Source organism: Caretta caretta, chromosome 5 (genome assembly GCF_965140235.1).
Source record: "Caretta caretta isolate rCarCar2 chromosome 5, rCarCar1.hap1, whole genome shotgun sequence".
NCBI lineage: Eukaryota > Metazoa > Chordata > Testudines > Cheloniidae > Caretta > Caretta caretta.
The window spans coordinates 110,855,286-110,878,181 of record NC_134210.1 but is presented as its reverse complement, the minus strand read 5'-3'; the positions used below and the strand labels follow the sequence as shown (position 1 = coordinate 110,878,181).

The following is a 22,896-nucleotide window of genomic DNA, read 5'->3' as shown; positions in this document are numbered from 1 at the left end:
ATGATAAAGCCCAGTACAGTTTTTCTCTGCTATTCAACAGATTCACTCACTCAACATTCTTCTACTTTTATTGCTTTGTTTTGAAATTAAAAGAACCAGCACCACAAAGCAGACACCAGAGCCTCAACTTCTCTGACCTTTCACTTTATACTGCGTTATTCATGAGTCTATCCATTTATTTAGGTACTCATATAGCCCTCAATAGCATAAATATCTAATCTCCTGAATGGGCTCATCCACAAATTGGTATTATAGGCTGCATACAGCAAGATCAAACAATAGGAAAAAGATCACAGCACACTCAAGCTAGGGAGGGAGAAAGAATTGATAAAACAACTTCTTTCCAAAAGATACTACACAGATTCCCTGACCAGCAACGGAAAGTCTACACTCAAGGGCTACCTTGGCACAGCTGCGTTGCTGTAGCACATCTGGTAAAGACAAGCTATGCCAACGGGGGAGCACTTTCCAATCAGTGTAATTACTTCACCACTGTGAGAGGCAGAAGCTATGTTGGCAGGAAAGCGTCTCACGCCGACATAGCACCGGCGTGGACAGTGCTGAGGTTGATGTGGGTCTTATCACATCACGGAGCGATGTAAGTTACATCGACTTAAGCGGTAATGTAGACCAGCCCTTAGAGGGAAAGGATTTCTCCAATTGAAAAAGGAGACTACTAACACAGGAAGTGCCAAGAAATCCTTACACTGTTTGGATATTTTCCTACCACCAGACATTTTCCTCTTGTAGCAATGGCATATATGAAAAGCTCAATCTAACACTACAAGTCTCATCTTACCAAAGGAATAATTACTATGAAATAATACTGATACTTCCTGCTGGCTCCTGAGCATATATCCTTGTTGGCGACAAGCTGAAAACTACAAGAAGAAAGCAGAATTGCAAGCAGAAGCCAAACTAATGAAATTGAAAGTCACCATGTCATAAATATACAGGGAAGGGTAAACCCCTTTAAAATCCCTCCTGGCCAGAGTAAAACTCCTCTCACCTGTAAAGGGTTAAGAAGCTAAAGGTAACCTCACTGGCACCTGACCAAAATGACCAATGAGGAGACAAGATACTTTCAAAAGCTGGGAGGAGGGAGAGAAACAAAGGGTCTCTGTCTGTCTATATGCTGTTTCTGCCAGGGATAGACCAGGAATGGAGTCTTAGAACTTTTAGTAAGTAATCTAGCTAGGTATGTGTTAGATTATGATTTCTTTAAATGGCTGAGAAAAGCATTGTGCTGAATAGAATAACTATTTCTGTCTGTGTATCTTTTTTGTAACTTAAGGTTTTGCCTAGAGGGGTTCTCTATGTTTTGAATCTAATTACCCTGTAAGGTATCTACCATTCTGATTTTACAGGGGGGATTTCTTTACTTCTATTTACTTCTATTTCTATTAAAAAAGTCTTCTTGTAAGAAAACTGAATGCTTTTTCATTGTTCTCAGATCCAAGGGTTTGGGTCTGTGGTCACCTATGCAAATTGGTGAGGCTTTTTATCCAACATTTCCCAGGAAAAGGGGGTGCAAGTGTTGGGAGGATTGTTCATTGTTCTTACGATCCAAGGGTCTGGGTCTGTAGTCACCTGGGCAAACTGAGGCTTTTTACCAAACCTTGTCCAGGAAGTGGGGTGCCAGGTTTTGGGAAGTATTTTGGGGGGAAAGACGTTTCCAAACAGCTCTTCCCCAGTAACCAGTATTTGTTTGGTGGTGGTAGCAGCCAATCCAAGGACAAAGGGTGGAATATTTTGTACCTTGGGGAAGTTTTGACCTAAGCTGGTAAAGATAAGCTTAGGAGGTTTTTCATGCAGGTCCCCACATCTGTACCCTAGCGTTCAGAGTGGGGAAAGAATCTTGACACACCACAAGAAATCACAAACTAAAAACAAAAACAAAACAAAAAGAAGAGGGCAGGGTCCAATCCCCTCTCCCTTCTTTGCACAATACAAGGACAGAACATAACTCCCTATTTTGATTGAGATTCTCTTTTCAAGCAGCAAAGGGTCCTGTAGCACCTTACAGACTAACAGACGTATTGGAGCATAAGCTTTCGTGGGTGAATACCCACTTCGTCAGAGGCATGTAGTGGAAATTTCCAGAGACAGATATAAATATGCAAGCAAGAATCAGGCTAGGGATAATGAGATTAGTTCAATCAGGGAGGATGAGGCCCTCTTCTAGCAGTTGAGGTGTGAACACCAAGGGAAAAGAAATGGCTTTTGTAGTTGGCTAGCCATTCACAGTCTTTGTTTAATCCTGAGCTGATGGTGTCAAATTTGAAAATGAACTGAAGCTCAGCAGTTTCTCTTTGAAGTCTGGTCCTGAAGTTTTTTTGCTGCAGGATGGCTACCTTTAAAGCTGCTATTGTGTGTCCAGGGAGGTTGAAGTGTTCTCCTACAGGTTTTTGTATATTGCCATTCCTAATATCCGATTTGTGTCCATTTATCCTTTTACATAGGGACTGTCCAGTTTTGCTGACGTACGTAGCATTGCTGGCACATGATGGCATGTATTACATTGGTGGACATGCAGGTGAATGAACCGGTGATGGCGTGGCTGATCTGGTTAGGTCCTGTGATGGTGTTGCTGATGTAGATATGTGAGCAGAGTTGGCATCGAGGTTTGTTGCATGGATTGGTTCCTGAGTTAGAGTTACTATGGTGAGATGTGTAGTTGCTGGTGAGAATATGCTTCAGGTTGGCGGGTTATCTGTGGGCGAGGACTGGCCTGCCTCCCAAGCCCTGTGAAAGTGAGGGATCGTTGTCCAGGATGGGTTATAGATCACTGATGATGCGTTGGAGAGGTTTTAGCTGAGGACTGTATGTGATGGCCAGTGGAGTTCTGCTGGTTTCTTTCTTGGGCTTGTCTTGCAGCAGGAGGCTTCTGGGTACACGTCTGGCTCTGTTGATCTGTTTCCTTATTTCCTCATGTAGGTATCATAGTTTTGAGAATGCTTGGTGAAAATCTTGTAGGTGTTGGTCTCTGTCTGAGGGGTTGGAGCAAATGTGGTTGTACCTCAGTGCTTGGCTGTAGGCAATGGATTGTGTAGTGTGTCCGGGATGGAAGCTGGAGGCGTGAAGGTAGGCATAGTTTCTCTTTCCAGAAACTGATGACTTGATGAACCAAAGAGGCAGCAACCCCTTCCATGCCCACTCTGATCTCCTTGACCGTCCAAAAATACAAGGCTGAAAAGGTGTGGAATTTTTTGGAGGGGAGGCGGGGGGGTCTTTCGTGTTTTATGGACTATGACTAAACCCTAAACAGGATTGGTGCCCCACAATGTTACCCAAAAAAGGCTTACAAGCTAAACTGACCAAAAAAATGGGCTACGGGTACAGGAGTATGCTGTACAAGCAGAATGATTGGCAGGATGATGGACATACAGCTTGCAAGAGCCAGTTCTTTTCTTAACTGTATTCCAGTATTTATTTATTTGGCGTGTGGGGAGTGGAGGGAAAATGGCAGGAAGGGTGAGCAAACAGGTGAAAGGGAGTCAGGAAGACAAAGGAAGGAAGGTAACTCTCAAACAACAGCTTCTACAGCTGCCCTCACAAAAATACCGCTTAAAAATTAAAAAAACATTCAGATCTATTGCCGATGATGTGCCAATCAAGAGCCTGGAAGGTAGCTCAGCATATGCCATATGCGAGAATCTCATATTACCAGTTTATAAAATAAATCATAATCCAAAAAGGATTACTTATTACCATTTTAATAAATCCCTGAAATAAGTATGAACATCCAAAGAAATGGTTACTTATATGTACCTGGAGGTTCTTTAAGATTCATGGTCTCTATCTGTATTCCACACGTGAGTACACATGCTTCAGGCATCTGAGCCCAGGGATTTCTAGCAAGTAGTGCCCATTGGTCCTCACCTCCACAACTGCCCTCCTTGTGCTCCAAACCGAGGGCATAAGGGGAAGTGCAGACCAACGCCTCTCCAGTTCCTCCTCTTACGACGAATCAGAAAGAGCTGAAGCAGAGATGGAGGAGGTCAGGTAGTGGAATACAGATAGGGACCACATGTGCTCTGGATTATGAACAGGAGAGGACATCCCTAGCTCCTTAAGGTGGTTTCTTCCTCCAGTGCCAAGATGTCCCTCAGGAGGGTTGGTCCTGAAAGGAGAGGAGCTTGAGGGTAGGGATGGCTGAAGATATCCCCTGGGGAGGTGGTACAGGTTTCAGTTCATCTCAGAGTGCAAGGTGTTCCAGTGGTCTGGACCCATGCATCCGTCACATCCATGGTCATGGTGGATCCTTCTGGGGGGTGGTTCCGTACTGTAGAAGAGTCTAGCCTGCAGTTCTTACATGGCAACCATTGGTGCCGATCCTTTGGCTTGTGAACCAGAGCCTTAATAGGTACTGGTGGATCCTTTCTCCTTCGTGTCTTACTCTCATGTTCAGGTAGCAGACCTAAATCCTTAGGATCCATGCACAAGGACTCACCTGATGTGGATGGAGTCGGGGAGGGATCCCTTTTTTTAAAGGCAGATGTGGAAGGAGAGATCTGTCCTTGCATTTGTGAGAGTGATGCTTATTCTCATGAAAAGCCTTAGTTAATGATTCCTTGGGCTTAGAAGCTCTGGCCTCAGTTCCTGAGCTCATTCTTGGAGGGGTGCTGCTCATTGCCTGAGGCTGCTGTACAGGGGGTCTCCCTGGCCTGGAACTGAGAAGGCTATGAGACATTTCTTCAGTGTGAGCTCTTGTCCCTCATGAGTTCAAGGAGGGAAGGAACGGCAGATGTGTGTACTTAGCAGATATGTGAACCTCTCCAAGGCAATCGAAGTAGCACTGATTTTCTTCGCTCATGGAGAAAAAGCGGAGGCAAGAGATAGAGTTCTTAAACCTTGGGAATCTGGGTATAATCCTTGGGGAGAGGCTCCCCAACATGGAGAAAAATTAAGCTATACTAAGTTATATTATGACACTAAAATTCTAAATAACTACACTAAAAACTATGAACAATTATATGTCCAGGTTCTGAAGAAGAAACACGGAGGTAGCTATGGACAGAGGGGATTCCGACACAGGCCATACATCAATAAGAAGGAATTGGAGAGGCATTGGTCTGTGCCACCGCTTGCATCCTCAGTTCAGAGCACAAGGCAAATGTGCGGGTACAGACCAATGGACACTATTTGCTAGAAATCTCCAGTCTCAGGTGCATGCAGCACATGCGTACCCATGTGTGGAAAACACAAAGAGACCAACACTCAAAGAACCACCTTTACTTTCTACCCAGGTCAGTGGCATGAATATTTCAGAAGTATGTAACTACACAACCAGCTATAACAACTTAAGAACATAAGAACAGGCATACTGGGTCAGACCAAAGGTCCATCTAGCCCAATATCCTGTCTTCCTACAGTGGCCAATGCCATGTGCCCCAGAGGGAATGAACAGAACAGGTAATCATCAAGTGATCCATCCCATCGCCCAGCTTCTGACAAACAGAGGCTAGGGACACCATCCCTGCCCATTCTGGCTAACTGCCATTGATGGACCTATCCTCCATGAATGTATCCAGTTCTTTTTTGAGCCCTGTTAGAGCCTTGGCCTTCACAAAATTCTCTGGCAAGGAGTTCTACAGGTTGACTATGCATTGTGTGAAAAAATACTTCCTTTTGTTTATTTTAAACCTGCTGCCTATTAATTTCACTTGGTGACCCCTAGTTTGTGTGTTATGAGGAGGAATAAATAACACTTCCTTATTTACTTTCTTCACACCAGTCATGATTTATCGACCTCTATCATATCCCAGCTTAGTTGTCTCTTTTCCAAGCTGAAAAGTCCCAGTCTTATTAATCTCTCCTCAGATAGAAGCTGTTCCATACCTCTAATCAATTTTGTTGCCCTTTTCTGAACTTTTTCCAATTCCAATATATCTTTTTAGAGATGGGGTGACCACATCTGCATGCAGTAGTCAAGATGTGGGCGTACCATGGATTTATATAGAGGCAATACGATATTTTCTGTCTTATTATCTATCCCTTTCTTAATGATGCTGTAGTGGGGTGGTCACCAGCTCCTGCCCTGAAGGGCTTGAAATCAGCCCTGGGAGAGGACTGAGGCTACCAGAGGGCTGCTGCTTGGCTGATTGGGGAAACAACCACAGTTGTGGCCACACCCCAATCAGGGCCTAGCTGGCCTTTATAGGAGGGCAGTGGGCCAGGAGGACAATCTCTCTCTAGATGTTGAGAGGGAGGAGCCTGACTGCTGGGAGCTGAGCAGGGTAATCTAAAGTGGAGCAGGGCTAGGGAAAGGCCAGAGGAGCTAGGGAGCTCCGGCCGGAGAAACCCTCAGGCTGCAAGCCTTGATGAAGGCCTAGGAAAAGGGTACTGGGGTTGCAGAGGGCAGCCCAAGGGTAGGCAGAAGTAGTAGGTTCAGCCCCTCCTTGCCGATGATGAGTGGCAATTATTCTGCAGTCTGCCCCAGGGAGCGGGGGCTAGGTGGTGACTGGCAGTAGCCAAAGACTGAGGCAAGGTGGGGATAGAGGGTGAGAGTTCCCCAGGGTGGGGGGGAGACCCAGATCTGTGGGGGTACTGCCAGGGGGCAGCACTTCATCTTGAAAGGGGCACCGGGGTCCGGGAGGGACTCAGGGCCCAGCGGCAAGTGGGACACTGGCCTGCAGAGGGCGCTCAGGAGGCTGGAAATGCTAATTCCCTGGATGACCAGCAGGAGGCGCTGCAGGGGTGAGTCCCACCCCCCTAGAGATGCCCAACATTCTGTTTGCTTTTTTGCCTGCTGCTGCACATTGAGTGAATGTTTCCAGAGAACTACCCACAATGACTTCTAGCTCTCTTTCTTGAGTGGTAACAGCTTATTTATACCCCATCATCTTATCTGTAGAGTTGGGATTGTGTTTTCCAAAGTGCATTACTTTGCATTTATCAACACTGAATTTCATCTGCCATTTTATTACCCAGTCACCCAGTTTAGTGAGATCCTTTTGTAGGTCTTTGCAGTCTGCTTGAGATTTAACTAGTTTTGTATCATCATCATTTGTAAATTTTGCCACCTCACTGTTTACCCATTTTTTCCAGATCATTATGAATATGTTGAATAGGACTGGGCCCAGTACAGAGCTCTGGTGGACACCACTATTTACCTCTCTCCATTCTGAAAACTGGACTTGCAGGGATTACTATATTTTAAGAGTATTCATACCCTACACATTATTGTAATCTTTGTATAAAATATGCCTTGTAAGGTATCATTTGAAAACTAATAATGTGCTGGTCAATATCATGGTTGAATGTATGTCGCAACATATGTACAGTTATGACTTCCCTCTCGAATGATTTTGGTGGCACATGTTCAAACCCATTTAGTCCCAATTAGCCAGAACTGGTCAAGCAGGTCTCAAAACAAAGGAAAGTGTGTGTTCCTCAATTTAAATGTAAATTATAAACAGCATGTAAATTACATGTAAATTTACATGTACATTATTATCAGACAGCAAGAAGGGGAAGACAGGAGACAAGGAAAATCTGCCTTTCAGCAAACAGAGGTGAGAAGAAAGAACACAGAACTTCTTTCACCACCAGCCTTCTTTACTGTGAATGAACTTTAACTAAGGGTAACCCTCAGAAAAATGCATTTCAAAGGGTAACTGAACTATAAAAGTGAGGGGCAAAAATACCCCCAGTTATCTCTCCTTATACATCTCTCTTTTCCACCTAAGATGACAAGAGAAACAGCCTAGGGACTTTGGGATCCGATCCTAACCTGAAATTTGGTCAGCCATGTTGCTGGAAGCAAGTGGTAAGAATTTCACCTTGAACCAAATCTAGTTTAAGTTTAGAAAGCTTTTAATCTTTATTTCTCTTGTAACAATTTCTGACTTCAATGCCTTCAATGTACTTGCTTAAAATATCTCTTTATAGTTAAATGAACTTGTTTTATTCTTGAATTAAAACTAATCCAGTGCTGTGAATTGTTTGGGTAACTTCACTTAAGGTAGCAGACTGTATGCTGATGCCCTTGCCTTAGAGGGGCAACACTCAATATATCAGGACCCTCCAGGAGAGGGTTGGACAGTGCAAAACACATGTGCGTTCTGTCACAGGCTCTATTTCCAGAACTGCTATAGACTTAGAATCATAGAATATCAGGGTTGGAAGGGACCTCAGGAGGTCATCTAGTCCAACCCACTGCTCAAAAGCAGGACCAATCCCCAATTAAATCATCCCAGCCAGGGCTTTGTCAAGCCTGAGCTTAAAAACTTCTAAGGAAGGAGATTCCACCACCTCCCTAGGCAACTCATTCCAGTGTTTCACCACCCTCCTAGTGAAAAAGTTTTTCCTAATATCCAACCTAAACCTCCCCCACTGCAACTTCAGACCATTACTCCTTGTCCCGTCCTCTTCTACCACTGAGAATAGTCTAGAACCATCCTCTCTGGAACCACCTCTCAGGTAGTTGAAAGCAGCTATCAAATCCCCCCTCATTCTTCTCTTCTGCAGACTAAACAATCCCAGTTCCCTCAGCCTCTCCTCATAAGTCATGTGTTCCAGACCCCTAATCATTTTTGTTGCCCTTCGCTGGACTCTTTCCAATTTATCCACATCCTTCTTGTGGTATGGGGCCCAAAACTGGACACAGTACTCCAGATGAGGCCTCACCAATGTCGAATAGAGGGGGACGATCACGTCCCTCGATCTGCTCGCTATGCCCCTACTTATACATCCCAAAATGCCATTGGCCCTCTTGGCAACAAGGGCACACTGCTGACTCATATCCAGCTTCTCATCCACTGTCACCCCTAGGTCCTTTTCCGCAGAACTGCTGCCTAGCCATTCACTCCCTAGTCTGTAGCTGTGCATTGGGTTCTTCCATCCTAAGTGCAGGACCCTGCACTTATCCTTATTGAACCTCATCAGATTTCTTTTGGCCCAATCCTCCAATTTGTCTAGGTCCCTCTGTATCCTATCCCTGCCCTCCAGCGTATCTACCACTCCTCCCAGTTTAGTATCATCTGCAAATTTGCTGAGAGTGCAATCCACACCATCCTCCAGATCATTTATGAAGATATTGAACAAAACCGGCCCCAGAACCGACCCCTGGGGCACTCCACTTGACACCGGCTGCCAACTAGACATGGAGCCGTTGATCACTACCCGTTGAGCCCGACAATCTAGCCAACTTTCTACCCACCTTATAGTGCATTCATCCAGCCCGTACTTCTTTAACTTGCTAACAAGAATACTGTGGGAGACCGTGTCAAAAGCTTTGCTAAAGTCAAGAAACAATACATCCACTGCTTTCCCTTCATCCACAGAACCAGTAATCTCATCATAGAAGGCGATTAGATTAGTCAGGCATGACCTTCCCTTGGTGAATATACTATATACTTGCCATATAACCTAGGATAAGATATTTAAGCCAAAATTTTCAAACTCATCTTCTCATCTTAGATGCTTTCTTTTCTGAGTGCCCAACTTGAAATACTCAGGGGCTGATTTTCGGAGCTGTTAAAGGCTCTGAACTTCCCCCAGTGGTCAGAACTAGATGCACATGGCAGTCTGTGGGAGCCAACCGGAAAAGGTAAGTAATATGGGAGGTTAGATCCAAGGCTGGGTGCTTGGAACAGAACGAGGCAAGTAATTCTGATAAAATTCAGTAAAGGTCTTCTTGATGCTCATCCAGATTTTTATATAACTGGTCAATATTGTTTCTGTAGCCCTGCACCAATGTGTATTTTTGGTAAATTTAAGTTTGCATCAGGTCTGGTTTGCATTGGAAATTCAGCATCTTGAGGAAGTGTTATTCCAGTTTAATGAACATTAATATATTTACTTATGAACAAATTCAGTTCAAGGTGGAAGAGCAAAGTATTATTATAAAGAATTATTAAAATAATTCTCTTCAAAAGCTATATTAAAAAGCACTCAGTCCAGCACAAGCACTAAATGCTGCTAAGTGGGTGATGAGAGTTCAGGCTGAGAGCTCATCTTACGTTTTTGGGGTGGGAATGCTCTTGAGACAACATGCAGAACTCCTGAAGGGAATGCTTCATGTTGTTTGAAGGACCACCATATCCCCAATGGAGCAGTTCAATCCAGTCACAGATTCTCAAGGGAGCTGCACTCAGGCATTCTTGACAAAATGGTTGGTCCCTGCAATGCTGGTTATTGAGGGGGGAGAGTATGTGTGTACATGAGCACCTAGAACATCCTTCTCTGTGCTTCAAATGTTACTAAGAACCAAAAAGAAAAAATCATACAAATTTATAAGGCCAAGAGATTCAAAGCTCAAACTACTATTGTACACTTAGCTCATACAGGGTGTGATTTTCTGTTCTATGTATACACTGCAATGACTTGGCACAGCAGGATGATTGGAAGGATGAACACTCAGTGTTTACTTTGAAATCATTTGCTTGTTTCAGTTTGACCACAACTTCATCAGCAACTAAATGTCTGACCACAACATCATCAGCAACCAAACAGAAATGTGTGAAAGAAAACAATGTTTTTATTGTTTGATGAATACAATAAACCTAATTTTTATGTAAAATCTTAGCTTCTAATTTATTCAGAAATTAATCTAAATCTATTGGAAAAACAGGAAAGTGAAAAAAACATTTAAACTACATTTGTTTGCCCAATTGATTAAAAAAAATGAGTTTTACTTCTGCCTACTATACAGTATGATAAGCCATGACTACATCATACATGGATGCATAATTTACATAAAATAAATGGAAGGACATAATTTTCTTATAAATTTATAATGACTATACTCTATCATTGAGAATAGATGTCAGTACTCAACTATATTACTAATAACTATAATACAACATTGTGTTTATACAGCACTTTTCATTCCAAGGAACTTCATAGTACTTTGGAAACTATAAAATGTATATAAATTATATATAGTATATCTAAATATCCAAATCTGTGCGTGCATGCGCGTGCACACATGTAGATCGGTATGAGGTTGGAGGGAAAGCTAAAGAGAAAAAGGGCAAGCACACATCCTAAATGCATATGCAGAACATGAAACCCATGACAACCTTTTCAAATAGAACACAGTGAACACTTAGCAGCACATACCAACACCACACACCTTTTACCCAACATATGGGGGGACTTAGTGATGCAGAATATAGATATCCAAATTTAAGTTTACTCAGGGCACCAAAGCTAACAACACTAATGTTTGTGAAAAATGCAATGGGATTTTAATGCTCAGAGCTGTTCAGGGTCAGTTTTATGTCTCATTTGAAAAGGTAGCACGAAGCAGCAGTATCCCCCAACACCATACAGGGAATGGTTCGATAATGAATCAAAGAAGAATCCACTCATCTGTATACACACACACACACACACACACGCTCTATATTTAAACTCAGACACACACTGAAATATATACTTCATCCTCTCATAGAAGCCTGTCTCAACCTTACATACCATATCTTTTCACACACACTGAAATCGTTTCAAACATGCACGTACTCATTCAAGCCCCACAGAAAGCCCGCACATTCAGAGCCTCCAATTCAGACACAGATGATACACCTAGTTAACCACACTCCAACTGACCTGTGCACGCACACCACACACAATCATTCAAGCTTAGTCACACCACACAGTAGACACAGACTGCACATGTCTATATGGGAGCATTCGTGCATGCACCACATTTTCTTCATTTCCCTAATATTTTTACTCTCAATGTAATAAGAGTTACACATAGGAGTCATAAGAGATTGAACTGTATTTCCTAGACCTAATCACTTAGCATGAGTTAGGGTTACAAAAAGCTACTGCCACTATGACATGACAGACAGCAGTATCTGACTTCAGTGGCCAATGACACTTCTTTTAAAAAAAAATCAAAATGCAAATAAAATATAATGCCAAATAAAAACAGCCACAAATTAATAGAACCAATTAGAAAAACATGCACATGCTGACTTCTAAGATGGAGGTCAACATAGATCCCCTGACAGATGAGAGGATTATTCTGTCTCTAATTGCCCATCTGTCAGCAACTACCATTCTCTGAACCACATGGCCATATACCACTAGTTTCTTCTTCAGTGGAGTTTTTGGCAGTTAAGGTGGATCTTAAGTCCATGTTTGTTGTCAGTGACTGGGTGAACACGTTTTATTTTGATCTGCAGAGGAACAGTGTCATTAGCATTCAGAACAGTGTCATTAGCATGTTCTCAATAAACAGAGCCACAATCCTCCTTGGTTTTGTTTAAATATACTGTATTCCTCTGGTAGGGACCATCTCTAAGGTTGGCTAGGACATATAACTTCAATGTGGCAAAGCTATTAATTTGGTAAAATGCCAGGCACTTTCTATTTGGGATCTAATGCTTATCCTCATTGTGAGTGGGAGGAAATGTTTGACGTTCTTGTTGTATTTCTCCTGTGCTACCTTGTTGGCATACAGCTGTTTTCTAACTGTCTGGACTAACTGACTTTGGTTCAAGATGTTTGTTTGATATTGGCTCTGTCCTTCTGCATGTGAGTTTCTGACCTCATGATCATAATGAAGTATTGTGAGATGTGCTGAGACAATGCTATACATGTATTCCTTTGATGTGACAAGGATGGTTTTGATTTTCTAAAATCAAGGTCATGCTCTTAGTACTGACTCTGCATATTAACACCTGCATATGGTATGCTTGAACTGATCCATCAGAAAACTGGTGAAATGAGTCACTTTTCATTGTGGGCCAATGTGTGTTATTAACTCAGGAAACTGTGATTTATGATAGGTTATTACATTGCTACTTGATGTGTAGTGCAACAGCTCAATTTTTATTTTGTTTTTTTAAAAAGTGAGTAGTAGACCCTAGCAAAAGATTATCTTTCCAGTTTAATTCAAATAAACCTTCATAAAGTCTTGGCGAGGGCTATCAGATTATTTCAATGGGTCTTTTGCATCTTGTTTCCTGTATTCATTGCAGGATTCACATTTCGATCTCTTCTTATCTTCCATGGCTGTATTCATGCCTGGCCAGAAAGGACACCTCTGGCTCTGCTCTCACATATCTCTGTGCCCACAAGGGCACTATGAATTATACTTAGCATTTCCAACCTTAGGCAGAGTGATACTGTGACACAACAACCTTTGTAGTGAATCACATCATATGCAGCAATTTTAACTATAAAGCCCCAAAAATGTTGTATTCTTTGAAGTAACTGGGGTTTTCCCACTGACTATGCATCTTGAATACCTCTCCAAAAGCTGTTGTAATGATGGGTTCATTCTGTCATTCCTGTTTCAGCTTGCCAAGTTTTGTTTGAGAAATGGGTGGCCATAATTACTGCAGACTCCTCTTAATGTATCACCTTATTTTCCCTTGTTTTGGGTATTCTAGAAAACATGTCAAGTGTAAGAAGCTCCTTGTTAAGCTTGCACATTTACAATGTATTTTTACAATTCACTAATCATTTCATGTAGTCTCGGGGTGAGGAAGACGGGCCCTTTGGTTGCTGATGTTTGTTTACCCATGGATTTTGTCTTTACGCCATGGTATGCATTTTTTATTAGATGCGCTTCAGTTCTCACACACTTTAACACCACTTTCAGCTGGGAAACACAGATTTTCATTAGCCCTGTAAATATCCATTGTTCTTTGCAAGCTCAGACCATTTTCTTTCAAGAAATTTCTTCTGGTTTTGACTTGGTTATCAGTTATGCCAGAAATAACTGATGAACTAATTAGAAACCTAGTTAACTGTTCAAATTCAAGTAACTTGAATAGCTTTACTATGTAGGCATGTAACATAATGCTTGAGTGTCTCACCTGGCAGTTGATTTCTTGTAAAGAAAATGTACCTTTTCCAAATGACGTTCATATGTGCACAGTATTCTGGAAATTTCTGAATGACTGTCTAGCATTTGCAATTATTTCATACTCCAACTGGAATGCATTATAGATCTCTAATGCCTCTGGGCCCACCACATAGATCAAGCATGGAGGATTTCATCCTCTCCAATTCCTCTGCAGTACCACTCGCTTTCAGCGAAATTTGGAAGCACTATGACCAACTCCCCTAGCTCTCGGTCAGGTTCCCTTACAGGTGTACTCATTTGCTACTTTATTGCAAAGATTTTGTTTTCTTCTCACAACAACATGTAATATAGGGGCCAACTGAAGTGCTGTCTAGAAGCTGAACATTATTTATGGATCACAGTCACTTGATATAGATCAGATTTATAAAATTTTAGTTCCCCATCACATAACAGGTCAGTATTCACTGATTCCAGTGGCTACTGCTATACCTGTCACCCATTTCTGTTTTTTTTCCCTGTTTTGAATTTAAAAGAAAAATGAAAATTCTGTGCAAGAAATTAAACGCACGAAAACCAATGCATTTAGAGTTGGGGCTGAATGCTCATTTTTAACATTTGCCTATAATGTGCTCTTTAGTTACACGATTGCATGATATTTACCTAATAATACAATGTAAAATAAATTTATAATAGTGATATGGACCAATCATGAAATTTTAACTCATGCAAATAATCCCATTGATTTTAATACCATATAGGACTACTTGCATGAGTAAAGCTACTTCATAATTCAAGACCGTAGGACAGGTTCCTTAGATCCATATTTCGCATACATTTACTCCATATGATATAATTAAAACTAAGCTAAACAGGCACACACCATAAAAAAAGAAAGAAATGCTTAAATAAAGTAAAAATCTAGAGCATATAATTGATAATATGCTCTATACAAGTACTGCTATAAGTAGTTGTTTCAGAATGTACAACAAAAAACACAACAAAGAAAATCCTCGGAAATTCATGCTTAGATAAACTGTAGACCCTGTCTGCTGTTTACCTATATGCAAAGTAACCAGATGCTACTGCTGCTGTCAAGGGCAGAAGCAACGTACATGTGTGCAATCACACCACAAGTTAGCCACTCAGGGAACTCAGCCATGTTGTGCACTAGTCCAGTTCCCTGGTGTTCAGTGAAGTCCTGAAATAGAGTTTCTTATATTCCTATTCATCCTCATCCCCTAAAGAGGACGAAGGGACAGGCTGTCTTGCAAGAGCTTCTGCAACATTACCAGGGCCACAGGATGGAAAAGGAAAAGACAGGTGGCCTCACACCAGGCTACCAGATTAGAAAGGCATGAGGAAGCAACTTTAGAAAGGCAGCAACCTTGCTGTTTTGTTTTTATGTGGCTTTCTCTTCTAGGAAACATTACCTGTGGAATCTCACTCCTAGCCATAGGAGTGAATAAGAATGACCACCACTGAGTTAGGGAGAGATTATTCTACAGCTCTATCCTCTCCCCACCTCCTTCCAATGAGTAGATACATATCAATTAGGATTTTTTACAAAGTTAAATTCAAAGTGTATCATATTGCACTGTATTATTCAAAAAAATTTATATTTTGCATGATTAATAAATGCATCATATCATGCATGTGTGCAAGAGGACAGATATTAGAATGAGCGTTTAACTTTAATTCTGTGGTTCCTGAATGTATTTGATTAGGTGTGCAACCCTCACACTTCAGTCGCATACCTTTTACGGAATACACAGTTCATTTTGCTTTAAAAATGAATAAAATGGAAGTGTACATCCACTGTGCGACATATGAAGTGAAAATCCCTACAATTTGCACACAAATTAACACATTTCTGTTTTCTGTACATAGCAAGAGCACAGTGAAAAATATTTATTCACGGTCCTCTCCATTCTCTGAATCAAAAACAAAAAATATTCTGCCCTTAGCAGTACTGTGGCACAAGAATGAAGTCATTTTGAATGGCTATAAAAAGAGTAAGGGATAATGTGTGCATAAATAGACAAAAGCTAAAAACACAGTCCATTTTTTAGAGTTGAATATGGGGTCCTTCTTTAGTTCAAACCAATTTTTCCCCCACTGCTCCCCTCCAATGAATAAATACTCTGTAGACATGGAAACATTCCATTCTTTAAAACCAGGGATTACAAGAACAAAATATTTTCTGTGCTTGATTATTCTAAACTGCAATTCTACATAAATTAGTACTGCTCTAAAAATGTTGATTTTTTGACAGTTTAAGTCTTTAGTAATCTCTTAATTTTTAGAGAAAAAAATTCTTAAACCGGTTAAAAGAAGCAGGGAGAAATAGTTTATTTTTTTTATTCTTCTGTCATGCTCAGGTTAAATTAAATAGGAAAGCAGCTTTTCCCAACACTACTTTTCAAATATAACATTTTACATCTTTTTCTGTGGCATTTGTTTTTTTTTCCAATTATTTAATATTTCACCTCCAATATTAAAAGCTCCTAACAGTCACTGAATTATATCATTCAAAAGATATGTAAGGAAATTACTCTCTCTTTTTAGCTGTTGACTACAACATTTTTGAAGCTTTTGTTCTCTCTACATCTCAGTTGCAAAAAAACGGTTATTTAGACTCTAACCTGAAATGCTACAACCTCTGGCCCGCCCTTCAGCCCTTCCATTGCAAAGGTCTCCAGGTGCAGTTTGGGTAGCTGCAGGGTGAAGTCATTCCTGGTTGCCGCAGTCCGTGACAGCGAGATCTGATCTCTGACCTAAAGGGAAAAAAACCCAGCATCAATGGTAATTCCCCTTCAGACACATTAACTGGGATGAACTGGGTCCCCTTGAGCCCACTGAGTGGACTTGCATTGATCGCTGGACCTGAAATCCATGAATAAATTTAGGACTAATTGATTTTTCGTTGCAAATAAATCTCTAATTCAGAGTGCTGGGAGAGAATGCTAAGAAGAAAAAGCATCCTCCTCTGGACTGAAATGAGAAGGGAAGAAGAGTCACTGAGGGCTTCACTCCAACTGGTGGACAAATTTTACAGATCCATCCCTCCTAAAACATCTAACACAAAAGAAAACAAATTGTAGGCAATAATTACACTTTCCATCCAACAATCATCAACTATTAATAAAGTACTGTGCAACAACATATAAGAACAGAGATGATAAATGAGTTTTGACTGCTGCATAGAAATCATTCACATTGTAGAGGGGTTCAATAGTACAAATTCAATTAAGCTCCAGAACAAAATTTAAAATCCTTCCTAAAACAGAAATAAAAATCTACCTGTAGCAGAATTTTTCTCTTCTGTTAATTGCACAGCCTGTTAGATTTCTAATGGCAGATTCACATAAAGGAACTAATACATATTAGTATTAGCTAACTTAGCTGTACACCTTCTAAACAAGGAAAAGGAAACCGAAACCAGTAGTATTTGTACAAAGTCTACATAGTTTGATTAAGGATTGCGAAAGGTAAAAATTAAACAAAATAACCAACCATCCCCCCCCACCCAAATATACATGTGAAAGAGTCCTACTTATGTTGACAAACGTAACCATATGCAGTTGGTATCACACTGCCATCTTCTGGCTAAGCAAAAAGCTGCTTTTAATACATTATATAAACGTATATGCTGTGAAAATGATAAAAATACGTAAGTAGAACTCTCAGCTATATAAATATGATGAATATTTTCTCCTTTAAATACCCAAACATGTTACTGTGTCACATTAATATGAAATACTTTAATTATTAACTAAAAACAGCTTTTCCCCCACATACTGAAAGATTTTATTTTGTAAGTGTATATCGGTGTGTAATATATACTGTACTTGATTACACATACACCACATATATAAAACTGTACACACCCTATTTTCCCATTTTTATTTGATACAAAAGGTAATTATTAATATGCCCTTTTCCTAATCTTGCACTATTTTTGGATCTTACAAAATAAAATTCCAGTAGTTAAACCAAATTGAATTATATTATAGAATGTATATCCTATTAGTCTGTTACATAAGGTTAGCTACCATGGCAAAGATCATTACTGACTTTTATTGTCAATGCATAGTTTTAGAAGGGACTAATAAAATGACAGAACATACCATTTACCAACACAATTTACAAATATAAATTTGGACAGCTTCTCTTACTTAGAGCCAAACCTTTCAAAAATATCCAATCCGTCCTAAATTAAAAGATATTCCAACTGATTTAAAATTCTAGATGACATTTGTCTCCTTTTAACTACTTCTACTTTTTAAAATGCTGTTGATTATACTGAAGAACATACTCCGTGAGTGTCACAACATTTGAAATATACTGTTATTAAAACAAGTGTGTTTGTGTGTGTAATTTTATAGATACACAGGGCTAGAAATACTTTTTTCCCCCTCCATTCTCTGCTATCGTACATAGGAGAAGGGAGCCCTACATTTCCCAGGCAGACCTAAAGAATTCCTGTCAATACCTGTGGCTGCCAAAAATATGCACTATAATGCAATTTTAACAACAGTATAGGCCACACGTTTCACACATAGTGTACTAGGTTCAGGATATACAGTCCTGTGGAACAAATAAATTCTCCAGGGTCTTCTGTCAGAATGTGTAATGCTGTTCAGACACTAACTGTGCTTAATAGAACACAAACATCTTATTTTAAATATATATTTGATTTAAATTTTTATAGTTTATATATCAGCTTTTCAGGCTCTTTTAGTTGTTAATATGCACACAGATAAAAGAAAACATTAAAAGTGGATTAAGGTACCAAGAATTTATCAACATCAAACCACCCCAGTGTTTTGCCTGCTACCCTTCTGAACCATAGTCAATAGATCTAAATATTTTACTGCACCCTGGCCAATTCATTGTTTGATGTTTAAAAACTCACCCAGAATCAAAGAAAATTTATTAAATTTGAGCCCTCAAATGAGATACTATTAGCTTTGAAAGTCAAGTTTAACTGCGATATTGATGATTCTCTTTTTTCTGTGACAAAATTCACTAGGGAAATCCCTGATGTCAAAGTACAAAAGCAGATTGCTAATACTGGGGAAAGAGGGCGGGGGGGGGGGGGAAACAATGTACAAGCAATGTAGGTATAATGCACAGCATAGTACGCATAGCGTAGATCCTTTTAACCCTATTAGTGTCAGGTGCTGTGTTTCACTACTGGGGCCTGACACTCACTGGACAATAAAACAAGCAATTTTTAAAAAATGTAGTAAATCATTAACACCACAACATCAGAAAGGAATGTATTAGTTCCTTAAATGTATGGCTCCTGATACCAAGATTCCCAATTGAAATATTTCATAATTTTTTAAATCTTTTAGATAGAAAAGGATGCATCTTATTTTCAATTCGCTTGGACGCTTTGCTTAGATAGGATATGTAGAGCTTTCCTTTTGAGAAGTCGAGAGTTGTATATATTGTATTTGTCATGGTATAATTGAAATGCAGAAAACTGAAGTCTTATTTATTTACAGACCACATACGATGCAAACATCCTTATGCTGCTTCACCAATAAAGTCAGCACAGTCTTTCAATTGACCACCCATTCAAGGTGTGAGAAGTCATTATGGCCCCAATTCTGTAGAAGGATCCACACAGCTAAAATTTTATGCATTTATGTCTAATCCCACTGACTTTCAAGATTTTAAGTTGAAAGTAAAAACTGTTTTCTAAACCTTGAAGACTTTTTTGAGTGCTAGAATGATGGATCTGTACTCAGGAGGAGGTGTTTTATTTCATTGCTCTGAGGAAGTCAGTAGAATGTTTGCAAAGTGAAACTTTAAGTTAAGAAAAACAAAAATTGTGGAATAAACTGTGTTGATACAAAATTGTATAAAACAAAAGATATTTTTACTCACAGACTGCAGCAGAGGAAAAGCAAATAGTATACAATTTATTTTTGTATAGACTGTTTCATAGCAAAAGTATCACAAAACACATGACAGCTGACTTGGATCTGTAAGTGTAACCACAAGTATGGAGGTTTTGCCTGAGAAAGAACTGTAGCACTGAGTCCTTAAAAAAACAACAAAAAAGTCCACACAAATAGATTTATTACAATGACTAACAGTGTGCAAAACTGCTTTCACCATCCTATACAAGGAAAGGAATTTAGAGAGGGAGACCTCAAAAGCAAAAATACTCATATACACCTATGCTAGATTGCTGCAGGAACTTTGGATAGGTTTCCGGTTCTAAAAAAACAGTGTCATAAATGTGGATCCTGCTAAGACTTAGACATGCTTAACTTTATGTACTGTGAAGATTCCCACTGACAGAGTGGGTAAGTTAAGTACATGTGTAATTTTGCAGGATCTGGGATTTTTTTTTTAAAAATGGTGCCGGAAAATGGGTTAAAACTTAATGGATCCATAAAGCTCCATGAAAACAACAGACCATGAAAACATTTTTAAACAGTGAAAAATAAGGATTTACGACAGTCTGATTAACTTTTTAATGAATTGGAAGAGTTGGAAAAACTCAGTGAAAATACTATACCCACTCAATTTTAAATCAATAAAGCACTGATGAATTCAGATCAAAGGTAATACCAAGAACATAACATGCAATTAAAAGTTAGGTTGTGTGTGTAGATGAAACAGAGTTTAATGCACTAATCATTCATGTCTAGAAGTAGTGGTTAAAATATTGTGCTGGTCACAAGTGGAAATAGTTTTGGCTGCATCCTAGTTCCCATTTACCTACATCACTAACACCCTTGTCTCCCCACCACACAATCTGATATAACAAGCAATACCTGCTCAAGACAGACACAGAACTACATTCAAGGGTGTTTAAAGTCAAGGTTAAGGTGCACTTGTCTGTCTGTGGGCTTTAGTGCCACTCAGTAAATACGGCAAATTAAAGATTCGAGTCCCTTACTTTTGGCCTGATTCGTCAACACTTTCTTACAGGTGTAAGTGCTACTCTGCATAAGGCCTGCAGAACAGTCCTTTTATAAATACTAATTCACCTTCAGTGTTTACAAGTAATGCCAGTGTGCTGTAAAACTTTTTGTTCTCTATTTTGTTTTCAATTAATTGTATAGATCTTCATAGCATATTGTACGTGATACCTACAAATCAAGGGAGAGAAAACCGTAATATGGTCTAGTGTAAAGATCTTATCTGTGTGACTGAGATGCTCATGTTACTCAGTAGTTAGGAAGCAATGAGAGAGTTGTGCAAGTCATTCCAAATAAGTGCCAAGAAAAAAGTTATACCACATCGTGTCTTCTGTACATGACATATAAACAAACATTTCTTGACACTTTTTAAAATAGCAAGTGGCATTTAAATTAAAAAAAAAAATCTAAACCTTAACAGCAGCATTCACAACCATACAATCAATTTAGCTGCATGGGGGAATGCCCACATCTCCCAAAGTCCGCACTGAATGAGATGCACATTGTGTGGGACAAGCCCACTTCATTTACTGTGGATACTATATTGTGTATGGAGTCATTGCTTTACTCATCGTATGTATGTCTTGCTTATAAATGACTTGAATGTGTATTTAGCATACACACAATACTAGAAGATTCTATGCATACATTTAAGGTTCGAAAATATACATATATATTATTTGAGGAATAGCAAGTGATCATTCAATTAACGAGGATATTATCATGTACATGGATCGGTGGACAGAGTTAAGTTTATATGAACGTTTTCTTTGGCATTCACAATAATTTGGGGAAACAATATACTTAGGTCTTAATTTACCAAGACAAACGCACACATCAGAGGTGTTCCCATTTAGGAGTATAATCCCTATTAAAAGCACAGAGACATACAGAAGAGATTGTAACAGACGTTGTCAGTTTATCATTTGTGTTGTTTCATGTTTTCTTTTCCTTTCTTTAATAATAAAATAGTGAGGGTTAATAATTGTGATTATTTTCGCTTGGTCTTGATGACGATGTCCCCTAAGGCATGTAAAAGTACTCATGACTGAACAGTGAGAGCCACGCTTCCAAGTTGGTAGTACGAGAAACAGTCAGAGCTGGCCTACCATTTCTTGTTTCTCCAAACTAAATATTTTAAGTAACTTTTACAACAAAATTACTTGGCATCCAACAACTTAAAACTACTCCTTTCACCCCCATCAGGTTCAGGCAAAGAATACATAAGTATAATCTGGCAGCACAGCAGGCTGAGCCCAATGGCACAGGAGATATCTATGATGTCCTAATATAGTCTATACATAAAGACAGCTTCGGGGAGAGCCCTCAGAAATAACTTTGCACTTCAGCCCTGATAACGAGATTGACCTTGAGAAATTAATCTCACATTTGAGGAAGATCTGCAGCTTGAAGATGCCAAAGCTGCAAGAGAGAAAAAAAAACCACCCATAGACACATAATGAATTAGGGTTGTACAAAATCCTCTGTTTGAATCTACACAGGTTCCAAATGTGCTTTATGACAACTTTCCACACATCTCCAATTCGGACTGCTGCTGGGGGCCAAACCAGCTCCAGATCTGCTCTAACTTGAGCCACTGGTTAGACAATTCCAGGGAGCTGCTGTGCTGGGCAAGCTCCCAGCTAGGCAAACACTGTCCCTTCCATGCCCCAGCCCCGCACTGGGGTGGGGAGCATAGAACTGTCTACAACGGGAATCCTCAGCAACTCTAAGTCTCCTGTCTGTGCAGCAGCACTAAGACTTCCAGACTCATCTTGGTGCAAACTCCTCCCTGAATTCATGCCTACTCTGAGTCTTCACATTTGAATGAGAATAGAAAGATTATTTGCATCAGCTGTGCTCCCTCTTCCCTTGATGCCATACAGCCTTCAGATCTTCCAAGCCCAGACAGTCAGCAACCCCCTTTTTCCATTTGCTTCTTCAATGCAGATATTAGATCAGACCTTATGACAGATCTGAGCAACTTCCCTCAACACCTCTGTGTGCAGAGGCTGATAAGGTAGCTGCTGGTGCTGAGGCAATCAGCTGGGACTGCCTATGACAGGCCTCCACTTCTTAAATCTTAAATCACCATCAGGGAGCTGAAGATGAACAACAGGTAAAGGGAGCTAATCAGATTGGAACCGGTGTTGGGAATGGAGCCAGCCAAGCTTCACAGTG

General features: G+C 40.1%; 1 protein-coding gene across 22 annotated transcripts in view; it reads right to left on the bottom strand.

The window, feature by feature from the left end:
* CCDC171 (coiled-coil domain containing 171) overlaps positions 1 to 22,896 on the bottom strand; it is a 262,059-nt gene that overhangs the window by 79,549 nt on the left and 159,614 nt on the right. For all 22 annotated transcript variants that reach the window (XR_012668627.1, XM_075128797.1, XM_075128798.1 and 19 more), the window contains one exon: positions 16,414 to 16,545. Coding sequence is in view for 21 of the 22 variants with exons in the window: in XM_075128797.1 (XP_074984898.1) it covers positions 16,414 to 16,545 (132 nt within the window). In the remaining variant the exon portion in view is untranslated. The remainder of the gene's footprint in view (positions 1 to 16,413; positions 16,546 to 22,896) is intronic.